The sequence below is a fragment of the Danio rerio genome, chromosome 10, assembly GCF_052040795.2.
Source record: "Danio rerio strain M-AB ecotype USA chromosome 10, GRCz13ab, whole genome shotgun sequence".
Lineage (NCBI taxonomy): Eukaryota > Metazoa > Chordata > Actinopteri > Cypriniformes > Danionidae > Danio > Danio rerio.
Window position 1 is genome coordinate 23,979,041 of NC_141030.1, and position 26,261 is coordinate 24,005,301.

At 35.2% G+C, this 26,261-nt stretch overlaps 3 protein-coding genes across 19 annotated transcripts in view; all 3 read right to left on the reverse strand.

The window, feature by feature from the left end:
• loxl2a (lysyl oxidase-like 2a) overlaps positions 1 to 10,380 on the reverse strand; it is a 41,630-nt gene extending 31,250 nt beyond the window's left edge. For 4 of the 5 annotated variants that reach the window (XR_015500489.1, XR_015500490.1, XR_015500491.1 and 1 more), the window contains exons 1-3: positions 10,315 to 10,380; positions 8,325 to 8,606; positions 6,864 to 7,039 (exon numbers count right to left, since the gene is read on the reverse strand). Coding sequence is in view for 2 of the 5 variants with exons in the window: in XM_087269644.1 (XP_087125770.1) it covers positions 6,864 to 7,039; positions 8,325 to 8,592 (444 nt within the window). In the remaining 3 variants the exon portion in view is untranslated. 5 annotated transcript variants of the gene reach the window in all.
• Positions 10,381 to 11,676: 1,296 nt separating this feature from the next.
• On the reverse strand, positions 11,677 to 20,113 carry si:ch211-113d22.2. 8 transcript variants are annotated; one of them, XM_087270503.1, is made up of 4 exons: positions 18,605 to 20,113; positions 16,947 to 17,102; positions 15,685 to 15,825; positions 11,677 to 12,124 (listed from the first exon to the last, which is right to left on the reverse strand). In XM_087270503.1, exons 2-4 carry the CDS (start codon positions 16,993 to 16,995, stop codon positions 11,910 to 11,912), a joined length of 405 nt encoding a protein of 134 aa, XP_087126629.1. In that variant the 5' UTR covers positions 16,996 to 17,102; positions 18,605 to 20,113; the 3' UTR covers positions 11,677 to 11,909. The 8 variants fall into 8 exon arrangements, with proteins under 8 accessions (XP_087126629.1, XP_087126636.1, XP_087126634.1 ...); XM_087270510.1 differs by having other exon boundaries at positions 15,685 to 15,798; positions 16,947 to 17,097; positions 18,605 to 19,212; XM_087270508.1 differs by having other exon boundaries at positions 15,685 to 15,798; positions 18,605 to 19,212.
• A 466-nt stretch (positions 20,114 to 20,579) lies between these two features.
• tacc1 (transforming, acidic coiled-coil containing protein 1) overlaps positions 20,580 to 26,261 on the reverse strand; it is a 45,823-nt gene continuing 40,141 nt past the window's right edge. For all 6 annotated transcript variants that reach the window (XM_087270491.1, XM_087270490.1, XM_087270489.1 and 3 more), the window contains 4 exons: positions 26,024 to 26,184; positions 25,838 to 25,944; positions 24,198 to 24,318; positions 20,580 to 23,656 (listed from right to left, as the gene is read on the reverse strand). In XM_087270491.1, coding sequence (XP_087126617.1) covers positions 23,588 to 23,656; positions 24,198 to 24,318; positions 25,838 to 25,944; positions 26,024 to 26,184 — 458 coding nt within the window. In that variant the 3' untranslated portion in view covers positions 20,580 to 23,587. The remainder of the gene's footprint in view (positions 23,657 to 24,197; positions 24,319 to 25,837; positions 25,945 to 26,023; positions 26,185 to 26,261) is intronic.

The following is a 26,261-nucleotide window of genomic DNA, read 5'->3' on the forward strand; positions in this document are numbered from 1 at the left end:
AATGGAGTATTGAGTAGCCAACAACAAGAGCCTTTGAAAGAACATTTTGGTGTTCAGATTCATAATTCAGCAATATGTCTAAAAGTTCAGTGTAGCATAGTAACGTACTAGAGCCGTGTTTCTCAACCATGTTCCTGGAGGAACACAACATTTTCCATGTCTCCTTAAACAAACACACTGGATTTTGATCATCAGCTCATTAGCAGAGACTGAAAGACCTGCAATGGGTGTGACAGACAAAGGAGACATCTAAAACAAGCAGTGTTGGTGGTCCTCGAAGAATGTGGTTGAGAAACACTGTACTATAGTATCTGATTTAAATTAATTGACAACACATTTAGTTCAATGACTCATAAGTTGAATATTTGATCACTCTGCTTGGCAAATCTCCCTGCAAAACATTTAGTAAGAATTTTTGTAAATAGCTTTTAGTGATGTACAGTAAGATATTTTACTAAATGGAATTGTAAAAAAAAAAGAAAAGCATACTATTTGCAAAATCTTTCAGTCTTCTGGTGCTTTTAAAATAGTTTTACTGCCTAAAAAGCACACAGTTTCTTTTATTCAAAACAATAAGGTTAACATTAAACTCAGTAGGTACTGTATTTGAATTTAAACACTACTCGGCCGTTAGAAAAGTCCGTTCTATACAGTATGAATGTGAGCAGTATGAATAGAACTCAGATGTACTACATCCGTCATTTCGTCATGATCACGTGAACTACCTGCGTCAGTTGTGTCGCTTCACTCCTATTCATGAATTCTTCTCCCAGGGCGTCAAGAGCAAGCGTAGCATTCATTTGATGTGCACTTCAGAATCTCGCTGGAAGAAGTATGTCATTTGGGTACTTCTTACATACTGATTTTCAAAGTATGAATTCGGACATACTACTTGGCTCACATACTGTTTTTAGCGTACTGTATAGTATGGAAGTATGCGCTTTTGGATGCAGCCTTACACTGTTACAACATTTTCGATCAAATCATTGCACTCTTAATGAATGTTAGCCACTTCTTTAAATTTATCATACCAAATCTCCATAGATATCTACATTAGATGTTGCCTAAGCTGTTGTTGTCTGTTGGAAAAAAATGTGTCAATAGAACCGCCATTTTAGTACAGGGTAGCGCTCCTTTAAAATGGCCATCCAGAGCCAGAGATATACACACATAAAATCATATATCTATGATCAAGAGATTTCCCGGTGGTCAGGAGGCAAATATTTTTTTAAACTACAAAAATTTTAATTTTACAACAGTTTTCTACATCGATGGATAAGTGATCGTACAGTCATTGCTGACAAAGAGCGTGTTTGTGTGTTAAATAATATATATTATCCTCCCTCTCTGATAAGATTGATCTAATCAGTGTCCTGAAACACACATCCTCTCCAGCTTTTACTTCTTATTCTAATAGAGGGAGTGATTTGTTTGTGAATGAATCCCCATTATAAAAGACTCGTTCACTTAGCTGCCAATAATACGAGTTTCTGGCACCACAGCATCTTGTTGTCATATTTAATTTACAGTACATTGTTTGCTTATTTAGGTGCTACTAGTCGGTGCAACTTTGCCAAATGGTCAGTTCAGTAAGTGACTGTATTATCATCAGTAATGTTACTTGTTGAGCACAAAAGTTCGTAACATACAAAAAACTTAAACTAAATCTGACTATGAAATGTTCTGCTTCTGTGCATTGTTTTCTTTGTTTGCTCATTACTACATCTATACAGCGCTAAAAGTTCAGCATCTTCACTGGCTTTAGTCTTGACTAGTGTGGTTGAATGACATTTGTCTTGGGAGCATTGTACAAATGTGGCGGTGCTATTGACGCATACTCAGGGTCCGTAAGCAATATCTAGTCCATATAGCTATGCCAAACCCCAACAGTGTAAATAGTTATGTAGTTTTGGAAATGTTTATCTACAGATTTCATGCTAATAAAATTTTAATTGACTTCCTAACCTCAGACGTGACCTACACTCCCAATACTTCCTTTGAAGCATAACAGCTTTCATTGTCTCAAAATCCAAAGTATCTTAAGTTTCCTACTCTTGTTTTAAACCGGAATCCATCAGAAGAAAGCCAACACCTCTTAGCCTCGTGGAAAAACCTGAACTTTGACCTCTCTATGCTGCATTTAGAATGTACATTCACTACTGGTGCATTCAGTTGAGACAGACACTGCCTTGTTGACTTAGAGCATACTTTAGCAAGAGGGAAATATATATTCATATCAATCATTATGACAAGCATAGCACAATCTATTATGAGCACTGAATCATCTTTAGGTGTTGTCTTCTTGTTTATAAACATTTAGGCGGCTAACTTTCCATCACACGTCAGGTGAACGCTGCTTCATATTAATGCTTTAGAATCATAATACATCCAACTAGTTTTCCTCTAAGGTCATATTGCATCTTAGCAAGTTGTCTAAGAGCATAAAGTTGTGCTGGTGGGAAACATCTGCTGCAGACAAAAATGTAAATAAATTATATAATCATTACCTGATTAATTGCAACAACTCGATGAGATCACCCTAAGCAAACAGCTTTCATGCTGTAAACCTTTGGTAAGCACAATTTTTTCCATGTGTTGTGGTGGACTGTGTGTTGTGGTGATGACTGCGATAAGCTGTTCTAACTGAATGTTTACAAGAACACAAAACAAACCATTTGCTCATTCGCTGTCTATTCTGAGAGTCTGTCTTTTGTCTTTCTATTAGTTTAGACACTAAATGAATGTGCAGTTGCGTGTGGTCAGAAATTAAAAACTGTTTATATTTCAGAGTCCCGATATAGAGTGGGAAAACTGAAAATATAAACAATATTTGACTTAATGTATCATTTCAAAAAGACGTGATAGCACTAAAGATTTTTGGCTAAATAACATGAGTGGTGCTTTTCCATCATAATAATTAATGTCACAATGCTTATGTGTAGCAATTTTTCTTTGTGGTTGCTAGGTTAATGCAGCGATTTCAGCAACTGCCCTCATTACCACTAAAAATCTGTTGGAATTTCTTTTCTTCTGTTAAAACTAAATATATCTAATTGCAGCTAAAGCTAATGGCATCTTAGATAAAGAAACACATTCATTACATCAGTGTTTCTCAACCACGTTCCTAAAGGAGCACCAGTTCAGCACATTTTCCATGTCTCTTTAACCAAACACACACCTGATTCAGATCATCAGCTCATTAGCATTGACTGAAAGTCCTGTAATGGGGGTAACAAAGAAAGGAGACATCCAAAACATACTGTGTTGGTGGGCCTCCAGGAATGTGGTTGAGAAACACTGCATTACATGAAGTGTTTTGTGCTTTTACTAAAGGTCATAGAGCTAAACAGTCTTTGAATGGCTTTTCTTAACTATTTCACAAGCCATTACACTCAGCTAAACTGCACTTAAAGGCTATCGCTAATGTTATCATTACCCATAACACATTTCCAGTGTAATGGGGTGTATTTTTACACATAAATACCAAGCTAATATGATCTTTACATAGTAAAAATGGGGTAAACTTCTTCTAAATCTTTGAGAAAGTTCTTTATGAGGTGATGTTTGCTGGGTGGAGCACACACTGGCTAGCTGTGTTGACACCCAGGAAAGGTAAATAAAAGCAGGCAAACACACTTTTAAACATAGTTGTTTGTATGTATATGACAGAAAAACTCTTATTTAGCAGTTTTGCAGCTTTAGGAAAGGATAATATTTGTGGAAGTGTTTCGTAATGCGTACTGGTACACGATGTGCTAGAAATTCAGACTTTGGCTTTTAAGCTACTCTTTGTCAAATTCATTAATAGAGTGGAGGAACTATGACGTCAATTTGTATGCAAAAACCCAGAAGCGAGTTCACATTTTAGCAGTTCTGGTTCCCTCGCCCCAAAGTCAATGGGTTTTTTTAATACATTCAGTAAAGTCACTTAAATACGGTTCGTGGCAAACACAAACTGAAGATACTTTCACATTTTATTCTACGACATAAAACATATCAGTTACATCCCACTCTTGATTTTTTAAATCGGTTACGCTTCTTTAAAAAGACGGTTGCTACTGCTATCAAGTTACTAAATGGAACTACAGGCATTATATGTCGGAGTCATTATACGTCATCGAACTAATTTGGTCTGGAGCGCAGCTCGCTTGCGTTGGGCAATTGCATTTGTTTGTATTTAAGTATTTTCATGAATATTTTCATGAATATAGTTTGTAGTATTTTTCTAATTGGGAATTCATTTTGTGTGTAGATAATTCCATCACTTGTGAAGGCTGTCAACACAGATTAATTTGTTGATCATTTATTTTAATTAAACGATATTATGAAGAAACTGCTTACCAGTGCAGCCTGTTTCTTTCCTGCTCTCTGTAATGCAAACGTGTGAATAAATGGGTAAAAATACACACATATTCTGTCATTTTAACGTGATCAAGTGATTTTTTGTCATTTTTTTTTCATTTGAACACATTTAACTTTTTCATAACTGCAATATTTACACTCCTCCTTAAATTTAAAGCAAATGTGACTGCACGGGCTGCTTTTCACTGTACTTTGTGACATAAAAAGAATATTGAATGTTGTTCTCGATCCATCATTGAACAGGCATTTGATAGACTTGTCCCTTAATCACGCCTCATTTCTGTCATCTGTTAAGGTAAGCGGGCTGTGTGCACGCGAGCGATACACACTATCATAAGAACTGGCTAGTGATAATACTATGTAGGCACATTTATACATAAAGTTTAAAAACTTTTACAACATCCATAAAGCAAAACTGTAATGTATTTATTTGTTCATAATATATAGCGTGCATTATAATATAATAAACAGAGATTAACTCCTTGTCATGAAGCATATTTCTAAAAATAAGCTAGAAAAGTTGTCTGTAGAAGGGTGGTGCTAACGTCACAGGCGAGTGTCCTGAAGGCACTGTAGTCCGTTTATAGCCTAATGTTAGCTTTTCAGTTCTTGTGTTTGCATTTAAGATCTAAAAGTGCTCAAAATTGTATTTTCGGGTGAGGATTATCCCTCTGGACAAAACGTGTAATTATAATGAACAGTGTTTGAACACAGAGCTTATTATTTGCAATCTTCAAAAAGCCGATAGAAAAATCCTATAGGGATTTTGTCGAGGGAAGTAGTTTGTAGTGATAGTAGTTTCTTTACTCTATTTTCTTTTCGGCTTAGTCCCTTTATTAATCTGGGGTCGCCACAGCGGAATGAACCATCAACTTATCCAGCATATGTTTTACACAGTGGATGCCCTTCCAGCTGCAACCCATCACTGGGAAAAATCCATACACACTCATTCACACACATACACTACGGATAGTTTAGCCTACCCAATTCACCTAAAGTCTTTGGACTTGTGGGGGAAACCGGAGCACCTGGAGGAAACCAACATGAAAACGGGGAGAACATGCAAACTCCACACAGAAATGCCAACTGACCCAGCCGAGACTCGAACCAGCTACCTTCTTGCTGTGAGGTGACAGCGCTATCAACTGCACCACCACGCCTCCCTCTTTGTCATATCTGACATCAAATTGTCCATGAATGAGAAAAAAAATGTACAAAATGACAGGCTCTTGCTTTCAGAAACATTGGCGCTGGAAGACTGCCTGAGGAATTTGAGTGTCTGTCTAAGTTTAGTTCACCCTGGCATGCTGGTGGTTGAAAATTCACTTATACAAGGTTCACAGAGGAACCTCTGTACCTCAGACTTCTGGTATGTGACTCAGGAAAAATCAGGATTACACCTACCAATAGCTAACAACTTCTCACATTCATTCACAGACCATCGCCTGACTGATGACATCATAGGTAGTTGAGGTGACATTACCTGATGGCTATTTTTTTTAAACCAGTCCAGAAAAACAGTGTCTCGGTTTGCTTTCCTCAAATAAAGAATTCACGTTTGATGAGAGGGACTCTCTGTTTTCGAATCATTCCTTCCATTAGTCAGCAATCCCCAAAGAAGGCGCTGGAGGAGAAGGGGAATGTCTTGTGGGAACAGGAAAAGGATTCGGGGGAGACATACAATGTGGTAAAGTCATTAAACCTAAGGGTTGTGGAAATGGAAAAGCACACCATGGGCTCTTTGATCACTCTCATAGGACCGTCTTTAAACCTGGCTGCCATAGCAACATGGCAAATATACAAATATTAGTTAATAAGACTACCATTTCTGTCTCGCCCTTCTGCATCAATAGGCATGGGGGGCGTGTGGACAGCTGGCATTGCCATAAAATGAAAACTAAACGCTAATAAACTATTCTAGAAACTTTGGAGAGGAATGCGTGGCCTGTGAAAACAGACCTTCACTTCCTTTTTATCCAAGAGGTAAAGCGACAAAGGAATGCTGAGAACGCTAAAGCTACACTTAGAACCGAGTTTCTGGATATGACAAAGTATGTGGCTGTTTCTCTAAGACATATTGGCTTTTGGGAGTACAATTCTGGGCTTCTCTGATGGGAAACCCTGTGGTTTTGATGATACACTGTGGTCTTAAGCACATTGTCATACTTTAAACCTTGCAAAGGCATTTCAAGGGCTAGTCAGGCCTGTTTTAAACCCAGTTACCTCTGAACTCACATATGCCCTGCATTTTAGTAAAATCCCTAGAGAATAATTTAGCATGACTACAATGTTCCATGAGCCTAGGGCAGGGGGGTCAGACTCCAGAACCTGAGGGCTACAGTCATGCACAGTTTAGCTTCAACCTTAATTAAGCATGCTTGATCAAACTAAGGATGTCCGTCAGGCTTGTTGGAAACCTGCAGGTAAGTATTCTGAAGAAAGGTTGAAAATAAGCAGAGCTGCAGAGTTTAACACCCCTGGCCTAGAGTGGGTTGGCTTACCTCAACATTGTTGTTCATGATATTGATGAACCTGTGACCAGGAATTCGCTTTTGATTGCAAATCACCCCGACATCCTCACTGTGCCTGCAGTCCGACACACCAAAGCCATTGGAGGGGCATGCAGCTAAAGAGTTTTCTCTGCCTGTGCAGTGGACATTGTCGAGCCAGATGCGACCTGGGGAACAAAGAACAATTGTTGGTTTTGTCAATCACCAGCAGATGGTGGCTTTTTAATGGTATGACTACTACTACCAGGCTCACATAAAGAAAAAGTTTACTCCCAACTGCTTTCCAGTTGAATTACATTATAGTTTCTACCATAAAGGAAACAAGATGTCTAGCTCAGTGGACTGAACAGACTACATTTATGGGAGAAGTTTGTCATGCCTACCTTCGCAGGTAGTTTGACGCTATTTACCAGCAAAAGCAAATTGTCCTGGAAACTTCACTCATTTCAAACTTCAGATTATAAGATTACATTCTTCTTTTTCACTTGAAGTATACTGTATATTAGGGCTTTAACTGTACCTTATATAATTATAAACTTGTATGACATTTGTAAAAGATTAGTTTCAGAAGAATATTATTTAAATCACACCTGAATAACTGATAATACTTACTTACTCCCAGGGCAAATTTGATATTTAGCTGCACCATACTGGTGTTTCATAACATCAAATATTTACAAGGTGGGTCGTTAGCCCATACCTGCCAACACTCAAATTTTTTCCCATTACATTCATTTCAGACCTATCTACCGCCACCCTACCGTTTAGTTATTTCTCCTGGAAAACTACTGTATTTCAGCACCAATCCGCCTCCCCCACATACGCTTTTGAGCTTTTTGGTACAGTCTGAAACACTCTTGGGTCGCCAACGCAAACTGAAAGAACACCGGTTCTCAACAGAGCTTTTCAGACACCTCACTTAAAAATTCTGATTCATTTCAAGGCTCAAAAGTGCTAGTTTCCATTATTCTTGTATACTAATTCTGATTAAAAAATGCAGATTTAAAGCAAATGGTGACATAATTTTTAATTTATATCATCATTGTTTTTTAAATTCAAGTTACCAATGACAAACACTTCCCAAATGTTCTCTTTCGATGCATTACATTCTTCATATGATTTTGCTAACTCTGTGGAAATGAGGATAAGAGTGGAATAACCAGTGGTTATTCTTCCATTGGGCTCAGTCATAACCACCCACTGAACAGTAGAGTTTGATTTACAATCTTTAGACAGATTTATTGAGACAAATCAGCATGTTTCTATAATAAAGAGACAGAAAGATGACATTATGTCTGCTCTTGACTTTCAATCTTATTTCCATACTTTTTTCCTAAAGGTAACAACAGTCTGATGGCTATCATTTACCCCTAATGACTAAAACATGATGGATTACCAATGTAATCCAAGAACATATGTACATAGTGGATCTTCAATAAGCTTTTGGCCTACCTTCTCCTTGTCCAAACTTTGCAGACGGAGACCAAGCGACAGCGCCCAAGAAGCCAAGTTGCCTGCATGCCACGTGAGCGGCTTCAATCGAGAAGTCATCATCACACACAGTTCCCCATTCATTGTTGTAGAAGACCTCCAGACGACCCTCGTAATGCTTGCGTTTGTCACCGGCTAGACGGAGTTCAATCTTGGGTTGCTGGAGTTCAGATTGGGCCTGAGCTAGAACCAACAGACTGAAGATGCACAATGCAGAAGACACCGCCATGGCTAAACGTCAACCTGCAAGGCCCAAAATAGAATTAAATAACATAAATGAATCAATCTAATTCTTTTAAATACTTTAATAATTAATTCATTATGATCATACAAAACTATTTAGGGGAAATCCTTTGAAATCTGTTCTTTAAAAAGAGGTAAAGTTGTTCACTAATGCAGATTTGTATAACCGTGCTGAACTCTGTCGTTCATGTCAGTTCACCCTAAGGCTATAGCTGATGATTGTGGTGTACTTTATCCATCACTCACACTAATCTGTCAGTGAAAGGGTTTTTGTAGAAACAAGCCCTGTAATTGAGAGGTAATCGATGTCTTAACAAATTGTTCCATGTCCATGTTTGCTGCATTAAAAAGCAGCACTAAAGTAATTCTGACTCCAAGAAAAGGATAGCCCAGCTTTCAAACATGATGAATGGCAGCCAACATGTTTCTAAAAAGCTGCTATATTATTATGCAGAGTGGGTTTGCACAGAAGTAGTACAGTAGTACTTTCAGCTATGCAGGTTTTGTTCATAAACATTTATGTACTCGTGATTTGATGCTTAGATTAGTTGCTCGTTCAGCAAACTTCTAAAGATTAGTTGTTGGAGTCCAGTAAGATTAGTTTAAGATTAGTTGTTGGAGTTCTCCTCATCTGTCTGCAGTTATTTATAGGTAACATTATATCCAATTTCCTGACTCAGAAAATCCCTTTCTCAAAGGAATTCCTAAATAAATCACTTGGAGCTGCCTGGTCGATGAGTCATTTTATTAATTTGAGGAGGCTAAAGCATGATGTCATAACCACTGTACAACCAATGCAAACTCATCAAAACCTCAAAGTTAGAGAGCAAGCTTTAGATCATTTGACTTGGTGGCTCCTCTGTATTTATAACAGCTTTGTTAAATTTTGTTTACCCTATGTTTGCACTATTTATTTATACCATGTTTATCACGGCTTTATATTACCACTGTGTTTGATTTGTTTTATTGTATAGTTTCATTTAATGTACATAAATTGTCTTGTTTGATTATTCAGAGGCAATGCAGCTTATATGTACACTACATATACTGAAGCATTTTTTAATTATTATATTAAATTATTTAAATATTAAAAATATAAAAATAAATAACGGAAATCATTACTCCATCAAATTTCATAACCTTTTCAATATTTTTTTAAACAAAACACAATTCAATTATAAATGTTTAAATACTCAACATTTGATTATGCTATTCAGAGGCAATGAAGCTTATATGTACACTATATGGCCTGAAGCATTTATTAAATATTAAATAAATTATTTAAATATTCAAAAAAGCTCAACGTTAAGAAAAACATATCTGAAAAAAATAACAAGGTAGAAAGGATTATAGCATTGTTTGATTTGAGGTTAAAGCATTTGTAAACAACATCACTTATAGGCTTTTTGAAAAACACATGGTCTAGCAAACCAAATTGTTGTTTATTATGTCACAACTTATTAACTTGAGGTATATTTGTATTTTTGATGCAACATATGACTACAACCTAAAGACATTTTAGGTCAGCCCAAATGTTTAAATATTGTATGAAACTACCATGATGAGAATCGTTTCTCCATCAAATATCATGAGAAATCTTCTCTTCATTAAAGACACCAAAATCAGCATTTCAAGACTTTTCAAACAGAAAACGGTTCAATTATAATGAGTTAAACTCTAAACATAATTTCTGACTGCTTGAACTTACCTCTGAAGAAAACTTTGTTCTCGTGAAGAAACTTCGTGAATGTCCACAGCTGGATGCAGGAGCGCTGGTTCTGTCTGAATCCTGCAGCACTTTTAAACGTGTTCTCGCGCTTCATCGCCTCCCACCAGACCTGCAACCTGAAACCCCCATCGGTGTTATGAAAGTTACAGACGCCCCACGTGTGTCTGTGCCCGTGACCGACGTCACACAGAGGATACCCTGAATATCCGTTGCTCTGCGTGAGGATCCTCATGCACCAGTAATGCTCGCTTTTCCATATTAAGGGAAACAAACTGTTGGAGACAGACAGACGCTCAGAAAGACGTTGAGGAGTCCAGAAGATATGCAGACGGCGACGGAGAGAAAAACATGCAGACAGAAAGATAGAGACATAGACAAGATAGACTGACAGACATAAAACAGAGACAGGAAGACAAGACAATTAGCATGCAGAAACAGAAAGACAGACAGACAGACAAATTAGATAGATAGATAGATAGATAGATAGATAGATAGATAGATAGATAGATAGATAGATAGATAGATAGATAGATAGATAGATAGATAGATAGATAGATAGATAGATAGATAGATAGATAGATAGATAGATAGATTCCCTAGTATACTGTCTACCACAGTGACCCTTTGTCTGTGTTTATATGTTAAACCATTTGGTTTGAAATGGGCACATTTTTTATTTCTTACATTGTTCACTCAAGTTTAAATGATTATGATATTTGGATTCTATTCTTTTATTTTGACATTTTATTGTAGATTTATATTCATTCTTCTATTTCAAGGTTTGGCAATATTGTATCATATTCAATATATCAATATTAAATATTCAGTATTATAATCAATATTGAGTCAGACAGACAGACGGACGGACGGATCGATGGATGGATGTGTGTCTCTGCCCATAACAATGACACGTCACACAGAGGATACCCCCAAGAGCCGCTGTGCTATGTGAGGATCCTCATGCACCAGTAATGCTCGCTTTTCCATATTACGGGAAACAAACTGTTGGAGACAGACAGACGCTCAGATAGACGTTGAGGAGTCCAGAAGATCTGCCGATGGAGAGACAAACATGCAGACAGAAAGATAGATACATAGACAAGATAGATAGATAGATAGATAGATAGATAGACAGACAGACAGACAGACAGACAGACAGACAGACAGACAGACAGACAGACAGACAGACAGACAGACAGACAGACAGACAGACAGACAGATAGATAGATAGATAGATAGATAGATAGATAGATAGATAGATAGATAGATAGATAGATAGATAGATGTCAGTCAGAAAGATAGCTAGACAGATAGATGAACAGTCAGACAGATAGACAAATGTACACTGGTCATTACTTTATTGATTTGTTTAGCAGATGCTCATTTGAGCTCATATACAACACAAAAACAGACAAACACACAACCTATGCAGTGTTTATTAACCAGTATTTGTCCAACAGCAAGAACACACACAGATTATTCTGCCGCCTCGTAGACAAAAGCTCATCTATCAGTTACATTACAGCTTCACTCCATCAGAGGAGGGCTTAATTCTCTCAGTTTGTGTTTTGGGTTTAGAGTGAGCTGAGGGTCAGAGGGATCAGCAGGACGGTCAGCAGCAGGATGGGGCTGGAGCTCAGGCTCAGGGCGCTGCCGGGCTCCCCGTGGCTGTGGGAGCGATGAGGGCCGTTGCAGTCGTCATTATAGCAGCACTCCAGCTTCATCTCTCCATTGCTCATGTGAGACTTGTCACAGAACGACTTATAAGCGCATGACTTCATTACAGAGTCTGCGGAGGAGAAACACGTAGAGGATTTAGAAATACACAACACATCATTTTCACTCTCATCACAAAAAGCATTCCTTAAATCCAAGCATTGCTGAATGATACGTCAGACAATCCTCAGTTTTGTTGAGTTTCACAGGAGCTGACTCTGGCCCATTTCCACTGATTGGTACAGTACAGTACGGGTCCCCTTTATCAGGCTTGTGTTTCCACTGCCAAAAGGGTGCCAATGGTATCCTTTTGGTAGGCATGGTGTAGGACAGAAAGTTTCATTTGATGTCATTCTCGCTGGAGGAAATGTCAAAGTAAAGCTGTATGGGTCATTTATATATCATATGAGAAGCATTTCTCACAAAACAGATGCTTTATACACATAAATAGTTGTGTATACATGTTCATGACTAACCTTTCTAAGAACATGATTTGATTTTAACTGCAGATCAATGATGTGAAATAGCCTACTGTAACGTCTGCAATCATATAAAATAAATAAATAAATGCAACACATTTGAACACATACAGGCCCTTCCAGTCTTTACTTCCAGTCTCTTTACTCCAGTGAGAATGATGTCATCTAAAACTTTCTGTCGTACACCATGCCTACCAAAAGGATACCATTGGCACCCTTTTGGCAGTGGAAACGCAAGCCCGATAAAGGGGACCCGTACCAAGCTATACGTACCATTTGCATAATTTGACTTCCAACTAAAAGCCTGCAGTCCATTATGGCCTGTTTCCACTGGGTGGTACGGTATGGTTAGGCACACATTTATTTCTATTTCTACTGTCAAAAGGTACCAAAAATCAAACGTACCATACCACTTTTTCCTTTTCCACTGAATGTTTTGCTTTTTGGTAAGTTCTGACAGTGGAAACAGCCATAAAAGTGTGCCCAACCACATTGTACCAAACTATACCATACTGTACCGTACCACTCAGTGGAAACAGGCCAATATCGAAAAACAATACCAAAATGGATATTCGTTATCCATAACAAGGTTTTGGAAAATAAATAAATTTCTATTTAATTCATCTTTATTTCTATAGCACTTTTACAATGTAGATTGTGTCAAAGAAGCTTAACTTAAAAGTTCTAGTAAATTGAAATTGAAACTGCATCAGACCAGTTTTCAGAGTTGAAGTTCAGTTTAGTTCAGTTCAGTGTGGTTTAATTTTTACTGATAAGAGTCCAAACCCAAAGACCAAATCCATCAATCAGCAGCTTCAAAAGTCCCAAAATTGAATAAAAAAATTATTTTCTTTGACTCAGATCTGATAGAGGAATCCACACATCCAGTCAAATTATGTTCTTATTGTTTTGTTTTATTAATTATTATATTTAATGTGATTTATTGCAGTATTTGCAGGTTTATTAACTGTATCTAATATTTTGAAATGGTTCCTTTTAATTTCACTATTGCAAGACTGCATGTTCATTAAATTGTACCTGCAAATGATCTGTAAGCCAATCTTGTATGTGTCTGTATGTGAATAAAAACATTATTCTAAACAACATATTAAAAAACATCTTACTGAGAAACATTTAGTGTAATTTATACTAGTGCTGGGCAAAAATGCAATCTCAATAATTATTTTCAATATTGAATGGTAATGATATATATTTCAATATAAGTTATTAATGCTTCCAGATTTTAAAGAGTACCCCATTAAATGACGGAAGCCACAAAAATTAGAGGGTCCAATAAATTGCAAACACATTTTTGGACGATAAATTTCCGGTGGCTGAAAGTTCAGTACTTCTGTAATATTAACACACGTTTATATTCCCATTGTTGCATATTTCTGCTGTGTGATTGGCTCTTTGATCAATGTAGTATAAAAAAGTCCAGAGCTTGTCATTGTTATTGACATTAATTTTATTCGATATATGGTTTATTGGCCCAGCCCTACTTTAAACTCACTCAGTCATCCCTAATGTTTGCAACTCCCTGATGCGAGTGCAAATCCCTAATGCCAACTCTTACTCAACACAGAAATAAAGAGGGAAGTCTCCCTCCTGTGGTCAGGAAGTGAATTGAAAGTGTGCGTGTGCGCCAACAGTATTTGACTGTGACTTGCATATGCAAGCGGAAACACGCAGTTTCACACATGCAATGTGTTGTATTGTTATTGCCTTTAATTATAACATAACCAAAAATTCCTGTTAAACTTTCAAATTCCACCAACAAGTACTTTTGGCCTGGGCTTTAATTTATAAACATTAATTTATAAACACAATTTTACTCCTCACACATTTTTTTTGAATAACCAAAATATTTTATATTAAATAAATCTTTGTTTTTTAGTTTTTTTAATGAAATTTTTTTATATTTATTTTAGAATATAACATACCAGTAAGTCCCAAAAATGTCACTATTGTTATGGGAGCTAAAACATCAGGAATTACTTTGCTCCTTAAAAATTGCAATCATCTCCCTCCTAATAAAGCCGACCTTTCTGATCCGACAGAGACGTTTATAGGTAAAAATTTGTTTTTCAAATTAAAAAGAATACAAAATTAGATTTTTTTTTTTTTTATGAAAAAGTTGTTACATTGTCCCCTGTAATCTCTTATTGGAAAAATATTTAAAGATTTGAAATGGGAAAAATATGGTCTTTGCAAAAAAAAAAAAAAAAATCCTCACTAACAAGGTCAAAGAAGTGTCTTTTAAATTAATCAACACATTTTATCCTATTAAACAATTTTTGAAAAAGATTTATTCTAATATTGATGTAAAATGTTAATTTTGTCAATTTCATACTGAAACTGTTTTTCATTTATTTTGGGATTGTGATTATGCTGTACAAGTTTGGAAACATATTGGCTCATTTACTAATGATAATATACAGCGGGATATTTCTGTTAATTTTAAATAAATTAGTTTTTGTTAAATTGTTTTTGAATAATTTTCATACTATGAATCTGCCTCTACTAAGTGAAATGCGAGTTTTGTTATAAATTGAATTTATTTTCTTTGTAAATTCCATATCCACAAATGCAAATTTACTAATACCAAACCATATTTTTCTGTTTTTTTTTTTTTTGCAAGTATTTAGTCATTATTTACATTTAATTTCATTATCTGAAAATAAGAAAGCAAACAGAACTATTTCATTTTATAAGGTCTTTAATTTATATACTGTAATTAATTCTTGAATTTATATCTTGTTCTTTATGTTTATTTTTTCTTTCTTTCCTTCTCTCTTTTGTATCTTTTTTCATTGACAATGTAATTCATACTCTGTATTGTAAAAAATTTTGCTACAAACTTGTCAACAGTTTTTTTGCAAATAAAGAAAATAGTTATTGGCGTATTTTCCTGGAATTCATCAAGTCACACAATATAGCAATACCAGTCATTTTTAACCTTTTTGTGACTTTTATTTAGTCCCCATTAGGAAAACAGCCCATAAATTACACCAAATGATGTATTTCAAAATGTAAAACTGGAATATATTCATTTGAGGGTTAAGTTTAGGGGTAGCACTGGGAGAAGTGGACAACATACAGTCTGTACAGACTGTACACGGCAACACAATGTGTGTGTGTTGTTTGTACTCACTGTGGCTGGTAATAGTGGAGCAGGCATCTGCATGAGCGGGACACACAGTGGAGCCCTGCCGGAAACACTCGTCTGAGTTACTCGCCACACATGAGTAACACTTCAAGCCGTCACCTTCACATGCCGGACAACAGAACACAGCTGATCTGAGATTAAACCACATCTACACACAAACTAGCCATCGTTTCAGTCCCAATTAGACATGGATATATTCGATGTAAACATAATAAATAAATACAAAGCAAATAAATTCATTTTAAACAGGAAATACATTTCTAATTCCATTGCAAAATAAATAATTGTAGTAATTAATATGAATAAACGATTAATTGTATATACTTACAAATAGTGTTTGCAAACATTTAATTAACATCTTTATAATTTATGCATACATTTACATGTTTGTATTAATTGTAAATTGTACAATCATAATAAGTAATATGTTTTATAACAATAATCATCATTTTAAAATCATAAATTAATAATTACTTACTATTTAGAATGTGCTTTTTTTTTTTTTTACAAATATAACATCAACAATAAATAAACTGCTAATAATTATTAAAAATTATCTTTGCATTTAGTTATTAATAAATGCAGAGTAATAAATAAATAAACAGTAAATAAATACTTCATATATGAATAATAATATATGAATTATTTTTCAGTACTGAGCTGCAGCTGGAAGGGCATTGGCTGTGTAAAACATATCTTGGCTAAGTTGGCGGTTCATTCTGTTGTGATGACACCAGATGAATATACGGACTAAGCAGAAGGAAAATGAATGAATGAATATATATATATATATATATATATATATATATATATAATAAATTTATTTATTTACTGTTTGTTTATTATTCTGTAATAATTGTATATAAATGTGGCAGTAACAATTCTAATTAATAATTTACAAATTATGTAAAAATTTAAAATTTATTTAATATAAAACAATAATTACTTTTCATTTGTATCATTACCATTATTGACATTAAGAAACTGTGCTGTTAGAAATAAAATTTCAGATTAATTTCTAATAATTATAATTAAATACATAAAAATATAAATATAATAATAATGTAAAATAATCATATTAATTGTAAATAATAATGATAAATTACAAAAATGCACATCTTACACAACTCTCGTAGATTTGTAAATATCTATTACAGGAATATCAACAATCACAGCATTAAAATTAACCATAAATCAATATAAAAAAACTTGTATGTACTGCCTTTCTATTTGATGCAGATACTCACTGTGTATGACAGCAGCCAACAGGACAAGCATGGCGAGGAGAGTCTTCATGTTGAGGAGTTTCAGGAGAGACCGGCAGGAACAGTGTGGAGGAATTAAACACAAAACACCTCAGCAGCTCCTCTCCATAATCCCATACTGCTCATCCATCACCTGAGCTTTACACCGGATTAACACACACACGCACAATATCTCAATGATCGACAGAAAACAAGACGAAGAGGAGGAATAGACCTGCAAAACTAAAAAAATAAAAGAGCAACGAATTTAACATATGTACCTTTATTGATCCAGACGATTCTAACACAGTTATAATACGGATATCACAAAACAAAAAGTTTACGTACCAGATGGTGACTTCAGAAGAAATTGTCACTGTTTTCATGTGTAAACTACATTTTGATAGTTGTTTGGCATATTATTTGTGGTTTTGCAGCATTTCACTTGCCGTATAATTGTGCTTTGAAATATAGACAGTGTCTTTGCGGGTGCACATGTTAATACCCAGACTACAATGTCACCAGATATGCCTCATAAGAAGAGATAGAAGAGATTAGCCGTGCAACACAATTTACAAAGAGACAATCATTTCAGTGAAGGTATTTCATGAGTGCAGCATGAATATGTGTGCCCAAAAACACTCTTCAAAGGCTTAGTTCAAACCAAAGACGAAAAGCCTGTCAATCATTTACTCAAATTATTGATACTTTAATCAGAATGAAAATTGTTTATTATAAAAAATAAGTGATTTAAAGAAGGTGACCAGGTGTCTAAGATGCATTTTAAGTAGTTCAGTGGTCAAAATATACGAATGATCTATTTTTAAACTGTCATGGGCATGGGACAATAACCATTTTTAAGGTTTAACGTTGTTTGGAAAAGTCAAGGTTTTAAAACGGCCAAAATGTTCTGCAATACCATTCCTATGGCATATGCAAGACTTTTCGTTTATGTTTTTTTTTTTTTTTGAAAGATATTCAAAGATGCCATTATAAACTGTAAAAAAAATCTGTGTTTTTGAAATGAACGAAGACAGCAGAAGTCAATGGTTTATTTGGATTATTTAGTCTGACATGTTTACTGTTCTAAAATATTTTCTTAAAATAAAATATATTGTGTTCAAAAAGGAAAAGAGCATATATTAGAGCAGTAATCACAATACCATAAAACCGACATCCAAAGTTATCATACCGTGAGAGTCTTATACCAGCCCATGTCTAGTCGAGGGTGCTCTATGACAATTGATCATTTTAATAATATTTGGAAGTCAAACTCACTCTTATCGTTTTTGATTTAACAAAAAATACACTAAAATTAGAGAAATGGTAACAACTGTGACTTTACAAAAACAAATACATATGAAAACAGGATTTTTATATTTCTCATTTTCTTAATATTGACAACTTTTCAATTTCATGTTAGTGCTTTTGGAAATGGACCATTTCATATTCATTATGTTCTCTCTGCACATTAAACGGTTTCAGTTGTAATTTTCGAACTTACTATTTTACTACAGTATTGTGTTTAGGAGTCATGACAGGACATTTCATTAATTAACCGTTAAACATGTCTGCAATCCTCTGTATTTTGTATGTACGTGCTGTATTACGTTTTTACTTTAATGTACGATGAATAGGTAGTTAGTACAGTATGAGATTACCTTGAGATGACACGATGGCGCAGTGGGTAGCACGATCGCCTCGCCCTCACAGCAAGAAGGTCGCTCGTTGTGGCGAAGGCGTTTCTGTGTGGAGTTTGCATGCTCTCCATGTGTTCGGGTTCCTTTCCTCCGGGTGTTCCAATTTCCCCCACAGCCCAAAGACATATGGTATAGGTGAATTGAATAAGCTAAATTGCCCGTAGTGCAAGTGTGTGAACGCAGGAGTTTATGGGTGTTTCCCCAGTGTTGGGTTGCAGCTGGAAGGGTGTCCGCGGTGTATGCTGGATAAGTAGGCGGTTCATTCCACTGTGGCGTGACTGGCGACCCCAGATTAATAAAGGGATTAAGCCGAAAAAAATGAATGAATGAGTAATAATATCTCTTTATAGGCTAACTGATGTCAAAAGCATTGTTTTCTTCCTGTTTCAGTTGTTCTTCATCAAAAAAAAAAAACTAGTAGCGACATCTGATAATCATTGTGGCTCTCAGCGCCCTCTGTAGGTCAAAATAATCAAATTGTTACTGAAAAATTATTAATACCTTAATTTTGCTTTATTTATTTATTTTATTCATGCAGCATACTTTCATATGATTCTACGGAGACCCGGAAGGGACATGATGGTGGGGGAAAATGGGTGGAAAAAAGAAAACTGGGTGGGAGAAAAAAATTGATGGGAGAAAAAAGTGATAGGAAAATATATTTTTAAAAAGTTTTTGCTCCCTCGCAAAGATGATTTGGTAAAATATGCAGAATTGTATTGTAATAGTAAAATAAAGGAGAATATTGGTAAAAACTGCAGGGTTCACAGAAGTGAGCAGGAGGTGTTTGTTAAACACCAATTTTGCAAAGGAATGCAAAAACCTAAAAATTCATATTTTTTTTATCACTAAGTTTTGTTTTGTTTTTTCCTCGCACCAATTTTTTCCCCACCATCACATCCCTTCTGGGTCTCCTTATGTTTCAAATGTGCTGTAGAAATTATGCATTTCCAAGGATGGACTCAAAAAAACCAAGATATCTGTTCATCCAAATTTTGCAGAAGTATATTATCCAGTGAACATAGTCAGCCTTTGATGTGGATCAAACTAAATGATCAAAATTGTCCTAAAACAAGAATAGATGTTGTTCAATAGTTTTACAATTTCCACAAACTTTTTATGATCCATTTCAAATGTTGACTAGTGTAGACTTTCAGCAGAGGAACAAAAATCTCTCAAATGCTTTAAATACAACTGAATTTAAATTAACTGCTTTAAATACATATTTAAATAATCACTGAAAACAAACCCAACAGATCACTCAGATCTTTAGGATCAAATAAACTAGAAATTCAGTTTGAGTTGAGTTCAGTCAAAGCAGGGTGAATCAGCTTTCAGCCACTACGCCCCTCGCTGCTGGAATCAGCTTCCAAGAAATGATCAGATGTGTTTTAACATTAGGCACCTTTAAATCAAGACTGAAAACACATCTGTTTAGCTGTGCCTTTACTGAATGAGCACTGTGCTACGTCCGACAGATCGCATTATTATGTTTTTCTTTTCTTTTTTTATTCTTTAATAACCTGTTTAACACATTTTAATCGGTTTTAATCTGTTTTTAATCATTTTAATCAATGTTTTTAATACTTGTCTTTTTTATTCTTGTTTACGTAAAGTATTTTGAATTGCCACTGTGCATGAAACGTGCTATATAAATAAACTTGCCTTGCCTTGCATAAATAAATTTACATGTATAGTCAGAAAGATGAATGAATTTCTTGTGGGTTTGGAACAACTTGCTTTAAAGTTCATGTAGTGTCATAATTTCAGGAAAATATTATAGTGTAATTAAAGATTCATTAAATTTACTAAAATATTCATACGGGCTGAATGTAAACAAACTAGTATAATTTAGAAATGTTCCACTTAATTTATTTAAATTTAGTCCATATACATATTTTTCAGCCTATTTTAAAATATCAACACCAGAAACTCATCAAGCTAATTATTACTTTATTCAGGGGATGCATTTATGCACAAAATATATATTAGTCAATGGGATATCTGTGCAACTCTCTCCCTCTCTCTCTTCCACTATACAAACATTAATAACACAATAAAAGCACTTCTTTCTTTTCATAAAAATATACACAGGTCAGTGAGTACTGTAAAGAACAGCAACATCTTCTTGAAACAATAACACAACAATTTACAGGCTCTATTTCTCCACACAACCCGGAAATGTTTGGCACATGAAGAGCGGTTTCATTTGGCAGTTGGTTATTCTGAGCTGAAATATTGCATAAGATACTGTAGCACAGAGGAATTGTGGGTATAAACAACATCAACAACAACAACAACAGCCATTAGAAAGCATCACTTCAGAAATTCAGGCACACTGTAGCAAGTCTGGCTAAGGATTGTCAATTCTAGTAACAAGTTCATTGAATGACTTGAAAGTGATTCGGTCCATAGACATCAACTGACTCAGCACAAGAAAACAGAGAGTAAACTTGGGTCGAACTTCATAAATCATGCAAATGATGAAAATTAAAGTATTTCATTAATAAGTGCTTTCAGTTTGCTTCTGTGTTGTCCGATTTGGCAAAGCAAGCGCTTTAATAATTAAGCGCTTTTTTGATAATTACGAATGATTATGACAATGAGGAAATGACTACAAATAATTAAACCATCGGGACTTCTGAAAACATGACGAATTATGATCATTTCTCACCTACAATCCAGCAAGAAAAACAAGGTATGGAATATTACGAATTCAATACCATTGACACGATGGCCCAATCCCAATATTTTTGTACCCCTACCCCTTGGCCTTTAAAACATATTGGTAAGAGGAAGGGCTTACTCCTGAAAAAGGGACACCACTACAACATCAGCACACATCATCATATGTCATCGCCATCTCTTGCTTCACATGAGATCAATGTTGGCGACTGCTGTAGTTATTCCAGTTGTGTTACTTTTTGGTATTCATTTTCAGTAAATCACTGAAGGCATACGCCACGTAAATCATAACAATATAATGTGGTAATAAGATCGAAATACTGTGCACTTACAAAGTGGCCATATTCATCATGTAAACACACAAAATCAACATTAACATAGCAGACACTGTTAAAAGCTCATTCCCAGCCACTAGACTTTTCTGAAGGGTACTCCAGTGTCATCAAGTGACAATGATGTGGGACTGCTATACAAGAGTTATTGTTATGGATTATAGATAGCGAAATTTAGCCGTATTGTTTATTTATTTATTTTTTAAAGCATGACGGTAAAACACAATCGCCATTATGAATGTATTAAAACAAGCTTGTTTGCTGTAAAAATCCTTAATAATGACAAATTTGTGCATCTCCTACATCTGTGAGCAGCCGTTGTTGTAGTTGGTGTATTCTGGGAAATTATTTTACCCCTTGGTTTTGAGTGTGGTCCTAAAAAATCTCCATTTCAAAGGGTATCTAGCCCTTCCCCTTAGCCCTACACCTTCAGGCTAAAAAGAATTGGGACATAGGAGTAAGGGCTAAGGGGTAGGATTGGGATAGAATTGGGATTGGGCCTATATGTGTTGAGATATGACGTCAGGATGGATATTATGATGTCATAATGTATACTGCAATGTCAGAATGCCATTATGATGTCATAATGAGTGAGGCACTTACAACGGCAGATTTAAAAATATTTTGTATTTAGCTTATAATTAAAAAAAAGCACTATATTACTCTTCAGTTTAAACATGCATACTTGCTATTTAATTATGTTTTGTTGCTATGGCAATTTTACATAGAAAAGTTTAGTTTTTCGCACTTCTGTTTTTATTTTATGTCATGTAGCTACACTACTGAAGTATACAGTTGAAGTCAGAATTATTAGCCCCCCTTTGATTTTTTTAAATTATTCCCCAAATTATGTTGAACAGAGCAAGGAAATTTTTTGTTTTATTTCAGCAAGAATAAAAGCAGTTTTTAATTTTTTAAAAGCCATTTTAAGGTCAAATTTATTAGCCCCTTTAAGCTATATATGTTTTCAGGTAGTCTACAAAACAAACCATTGTTATACAACACCTTGCCTAATTATCCTAACCTGCCTAGTTAACCTAATTAACCTAGTTAAGCCTTTAAATGTCTCTTTAAGCTGAATACTAGTGTCTTAAAAATATCTAGTCAATTATTATTTACTGTTATCATGGCTAAGATAAAAGAGATTACTTATTAGAAACGAGTTATTAAAACTGTTATGTTTAGAAATGTGTTGAAAAAATCTCTCTGTTAAACACAAATTGGAGAAAAAAATGAACAGCTAGGCTAATAATTCCGACTTTGACTGTAGTTTACCGTATTTTCCATTCACACAATTACAAGTGCCTCACTAGCCTAGATTGTTGAGACAAGTCAGGGGAGATATTTTGTAGTAATTAGCATTAAACCACCAGTGATTTCAACTGATTTCAACTTATTTGTGCTGAACCTGGAACTTTGCTTTCAAATCCGTATGATGACCTCTAATATATAATCAAATAATTACACAGGTAACACTTACAGTACTTTCCAATGCAAGTAACGTATCTAAAAGAAGTTGAATATAATATGATTTGCTCCCTCCATTACAAATAGCAGCAGTGCGATCATGTAAACTATGAACAAGGCCAAAGTCCCTCAATGCATGTCTGTTCCTTTACACGAACATCTGAACAGAGTTTCTCCCAAATGCTCAAATGTGGGTGGTTTTTCCAGCCATCCGTATTTTATACAACCAAATTGAGGTGCAAGTCCCACGTCAGCACTTTTTTGATTCTGTAAAGAGCGTCTGGGGCCGTTTTATTTGATCCTTCTTCAGCTCATATCTAGTTGTTTCTTCCATTGCCTGAGCCAGACTCATGGAAAAGTGACTTCTTTCCCCAAAAGAAAAAAATGCAAGATCCAGAGACGTTGTTGGTCGGGGTGGGTTTGGATCAGACATGGCATTATAAGCAGGATTTCTTTTCTCTTAGTCCGTTGTGCCCAGTTTTGCAATGAGCTCATCACAAATTTTAGTGAGCTCTTCAATTTCTTGATTCTGGAAATAATAACAGGGATTTTTAAACATTTTTTTTAGAAACAAGTCTTTGACTTTACACAGGGTTCCCACTCTTTCATGGACACCAGATTCAAGGACTTTTATTTTAAACCACGCATCTTTTTAATTCATAACCCAGCATATGTAGTGCCATAAAAAGTCCTTACTGTACTTAACATTAAATATTTATATTAAAAGTGTTGAATTTATTTATAGTAATCATCAGAAAACTTTAATAAAATTTGTTGAATTAAAAAAAATGATTAAATGTGCATTATTAGTCATTTTTATCGTAAAAATAAAAAAATTATGTAAGATTTTTAAATAAAGAATATCTCTGTTTTTGCTTTGTTTTTGACAGCAAATAATACCAAAAACTAATTTTATTTCAAATTTAATTCAAGCACTTTGAAGGACCTAATACTTTCCAGGCCTTGAATCCGTATGTCTGAAATTCAAGTGCTATCCAGACTTTCATGAAGCGTGGTAACCCTGGTTACATGATGTGTTGTGTTGTGGAGGTGTATGTGTGAGAGTTTACCTTCTGTTCGAGCGCCCGCTCCAGGGAGTCCACCTTCATCTGCTCTTTTCTCAGGCTGGCATTCAGCGCCACACTCTCTGCATTGGCCTTAGATCGCACCTGAGCTATTTCCTCATTCGCTCTGCAAAAGCAAACACAGATTAGAGATCAATCAAGTCTACAAAAAAGTCAAGTTATGTTTAGATATCTTTTATATAAGTGCATACAGCTTATGGATTTCTTTTCTGGACTATACATTTTAATTGTTAAAACATTTATGTTCACGTTTTTGTCAAATTCCAGCACTATTTACAGCTAATTCTAAATTTTATAACTTGTTTTCATCATGTCAACGTTTTCTGCATTGCAGAAATCATTGGGATATACAGTAATTATCATACTTTGATGGCTGGGTGATATCATTTGAGACTTATTAGTAGGCCCAAACGGAATCTGCGCGAGCAAGAATTCCGCAGTTTTCGCAGATTTTCCGCAGAATTCCGCAGATTTCTGCAGATTTTTAGCCCATCATTAATTCTGTTAATTAACTTGAGTTAAAGTGTAAATCTAAATTTATTTAGTTTTTATTCAGTAATTTATTACTTTTTTTTTCATGTATTAAGGTTTTAGTTTTGATACTCCGCTGGATACTCCCAAAATAATTCCGCAGAAATCTGCAGATTTTTACCAAACTTCTCCGCAGAAATAGCAAAAAACATCCGCAGATTCCGTCTGGCCCTACTTATTAGTCTAGCTGTACTGTGTTTACATCGCTGCCTGGCATATAACTCATAGTAACATGACTTAGCTACCTCTCTGCAAATATATTTGAGCATATTAGTTGGTTGATCTCTATTGGCTCTTGGTAAAGCACAAGTCGCAAATGTTCTTGAGATTACACAGATGAGTAAATGAGTTATTATGGGAAATGCTAATGTTTGTGGAAAGTCCATTTATTTGATCAAAACTGACAGGGAATTACCTGTACATTTAAAACATTTATTGTACACCTTCCAGCCAATCAGAATGAAAAATGACAACAGACCATGATTTAACTTAAATAAATAGTGGATGGGTTTCTGCAAAACAACAGCAGTGCAAGGGAAAATGGATATACACTGGAAAACAATACCGACACTTCTACTTTTTTTAGCTTTAGCATACCACAATTTTTTCTTGTCAACACTTTGATATTGGCTTGAAAGAATTTGAGGTAGTTTTATGTTTTTTTAGCATGTTTTGAAACATTGCTAGCATGTTTTAGCACTCTGCTAACATGTTGCTAACAATTAAGCACATCAAAAATATAGGATATGACTTCAATCATCTGATTTCAAGCAGAATTACTATAAAATAAAGACGTTACTTGAAGTTTAACATTACAGTATATCATTCATTCATTCCTTTTCCTTCAGCTTAGTCACTTATTTATCAGGGGTCACCACAGTGAAATGAACTGCCAACTATTCTGTCATTTGTTTTACGCAGCGGATGCCCTTCCAGCCGCAACCCTGTACTGGGAAATTACAATATATCACGTTTCAGAATTTGGTAGAAAATTACTTATATTGAAAGACATTTTCTCCAGGATGCATTGATAAAAAGAAATGAGCATATGGAAAACTGAGGGATCAATTTTAATAGTGTAATATCATTCTTACTTGTCAAGTTTCTCCTCAGCGTGGATTTTGAGGGTCTGATAACGCTGTTCCTCCTGCCTCACACGTGTAAGGTAATCCTGAGCGCACTTCTTCAGCACTTCCTCATTCTGAGAAGAGACCAGCAGAATTATCAGTACATGATCATTTATGTATCCAGCATTCTGAACATTAAAGAGAATATTTGACCTTCTTAAAGCCTTCGAGGACAGTCTTCATATTTTCGTAGCGCCTGAACAGATCAGACAGCGATCGCTCCACTGAGTTAAGGTCAGCGAGAGCCTGATCTCTCTCTAAAGTTAACTGCTGGACACTTTTCTGAGATCCTATGTTCTTTCGCTGCTCGTCTTCTGTATTTCCAGGAAACAAAAAAGCAGCAATTTAGAAATATGCAAACTAAAATATTATTAAAAATGATGTTGGTGAG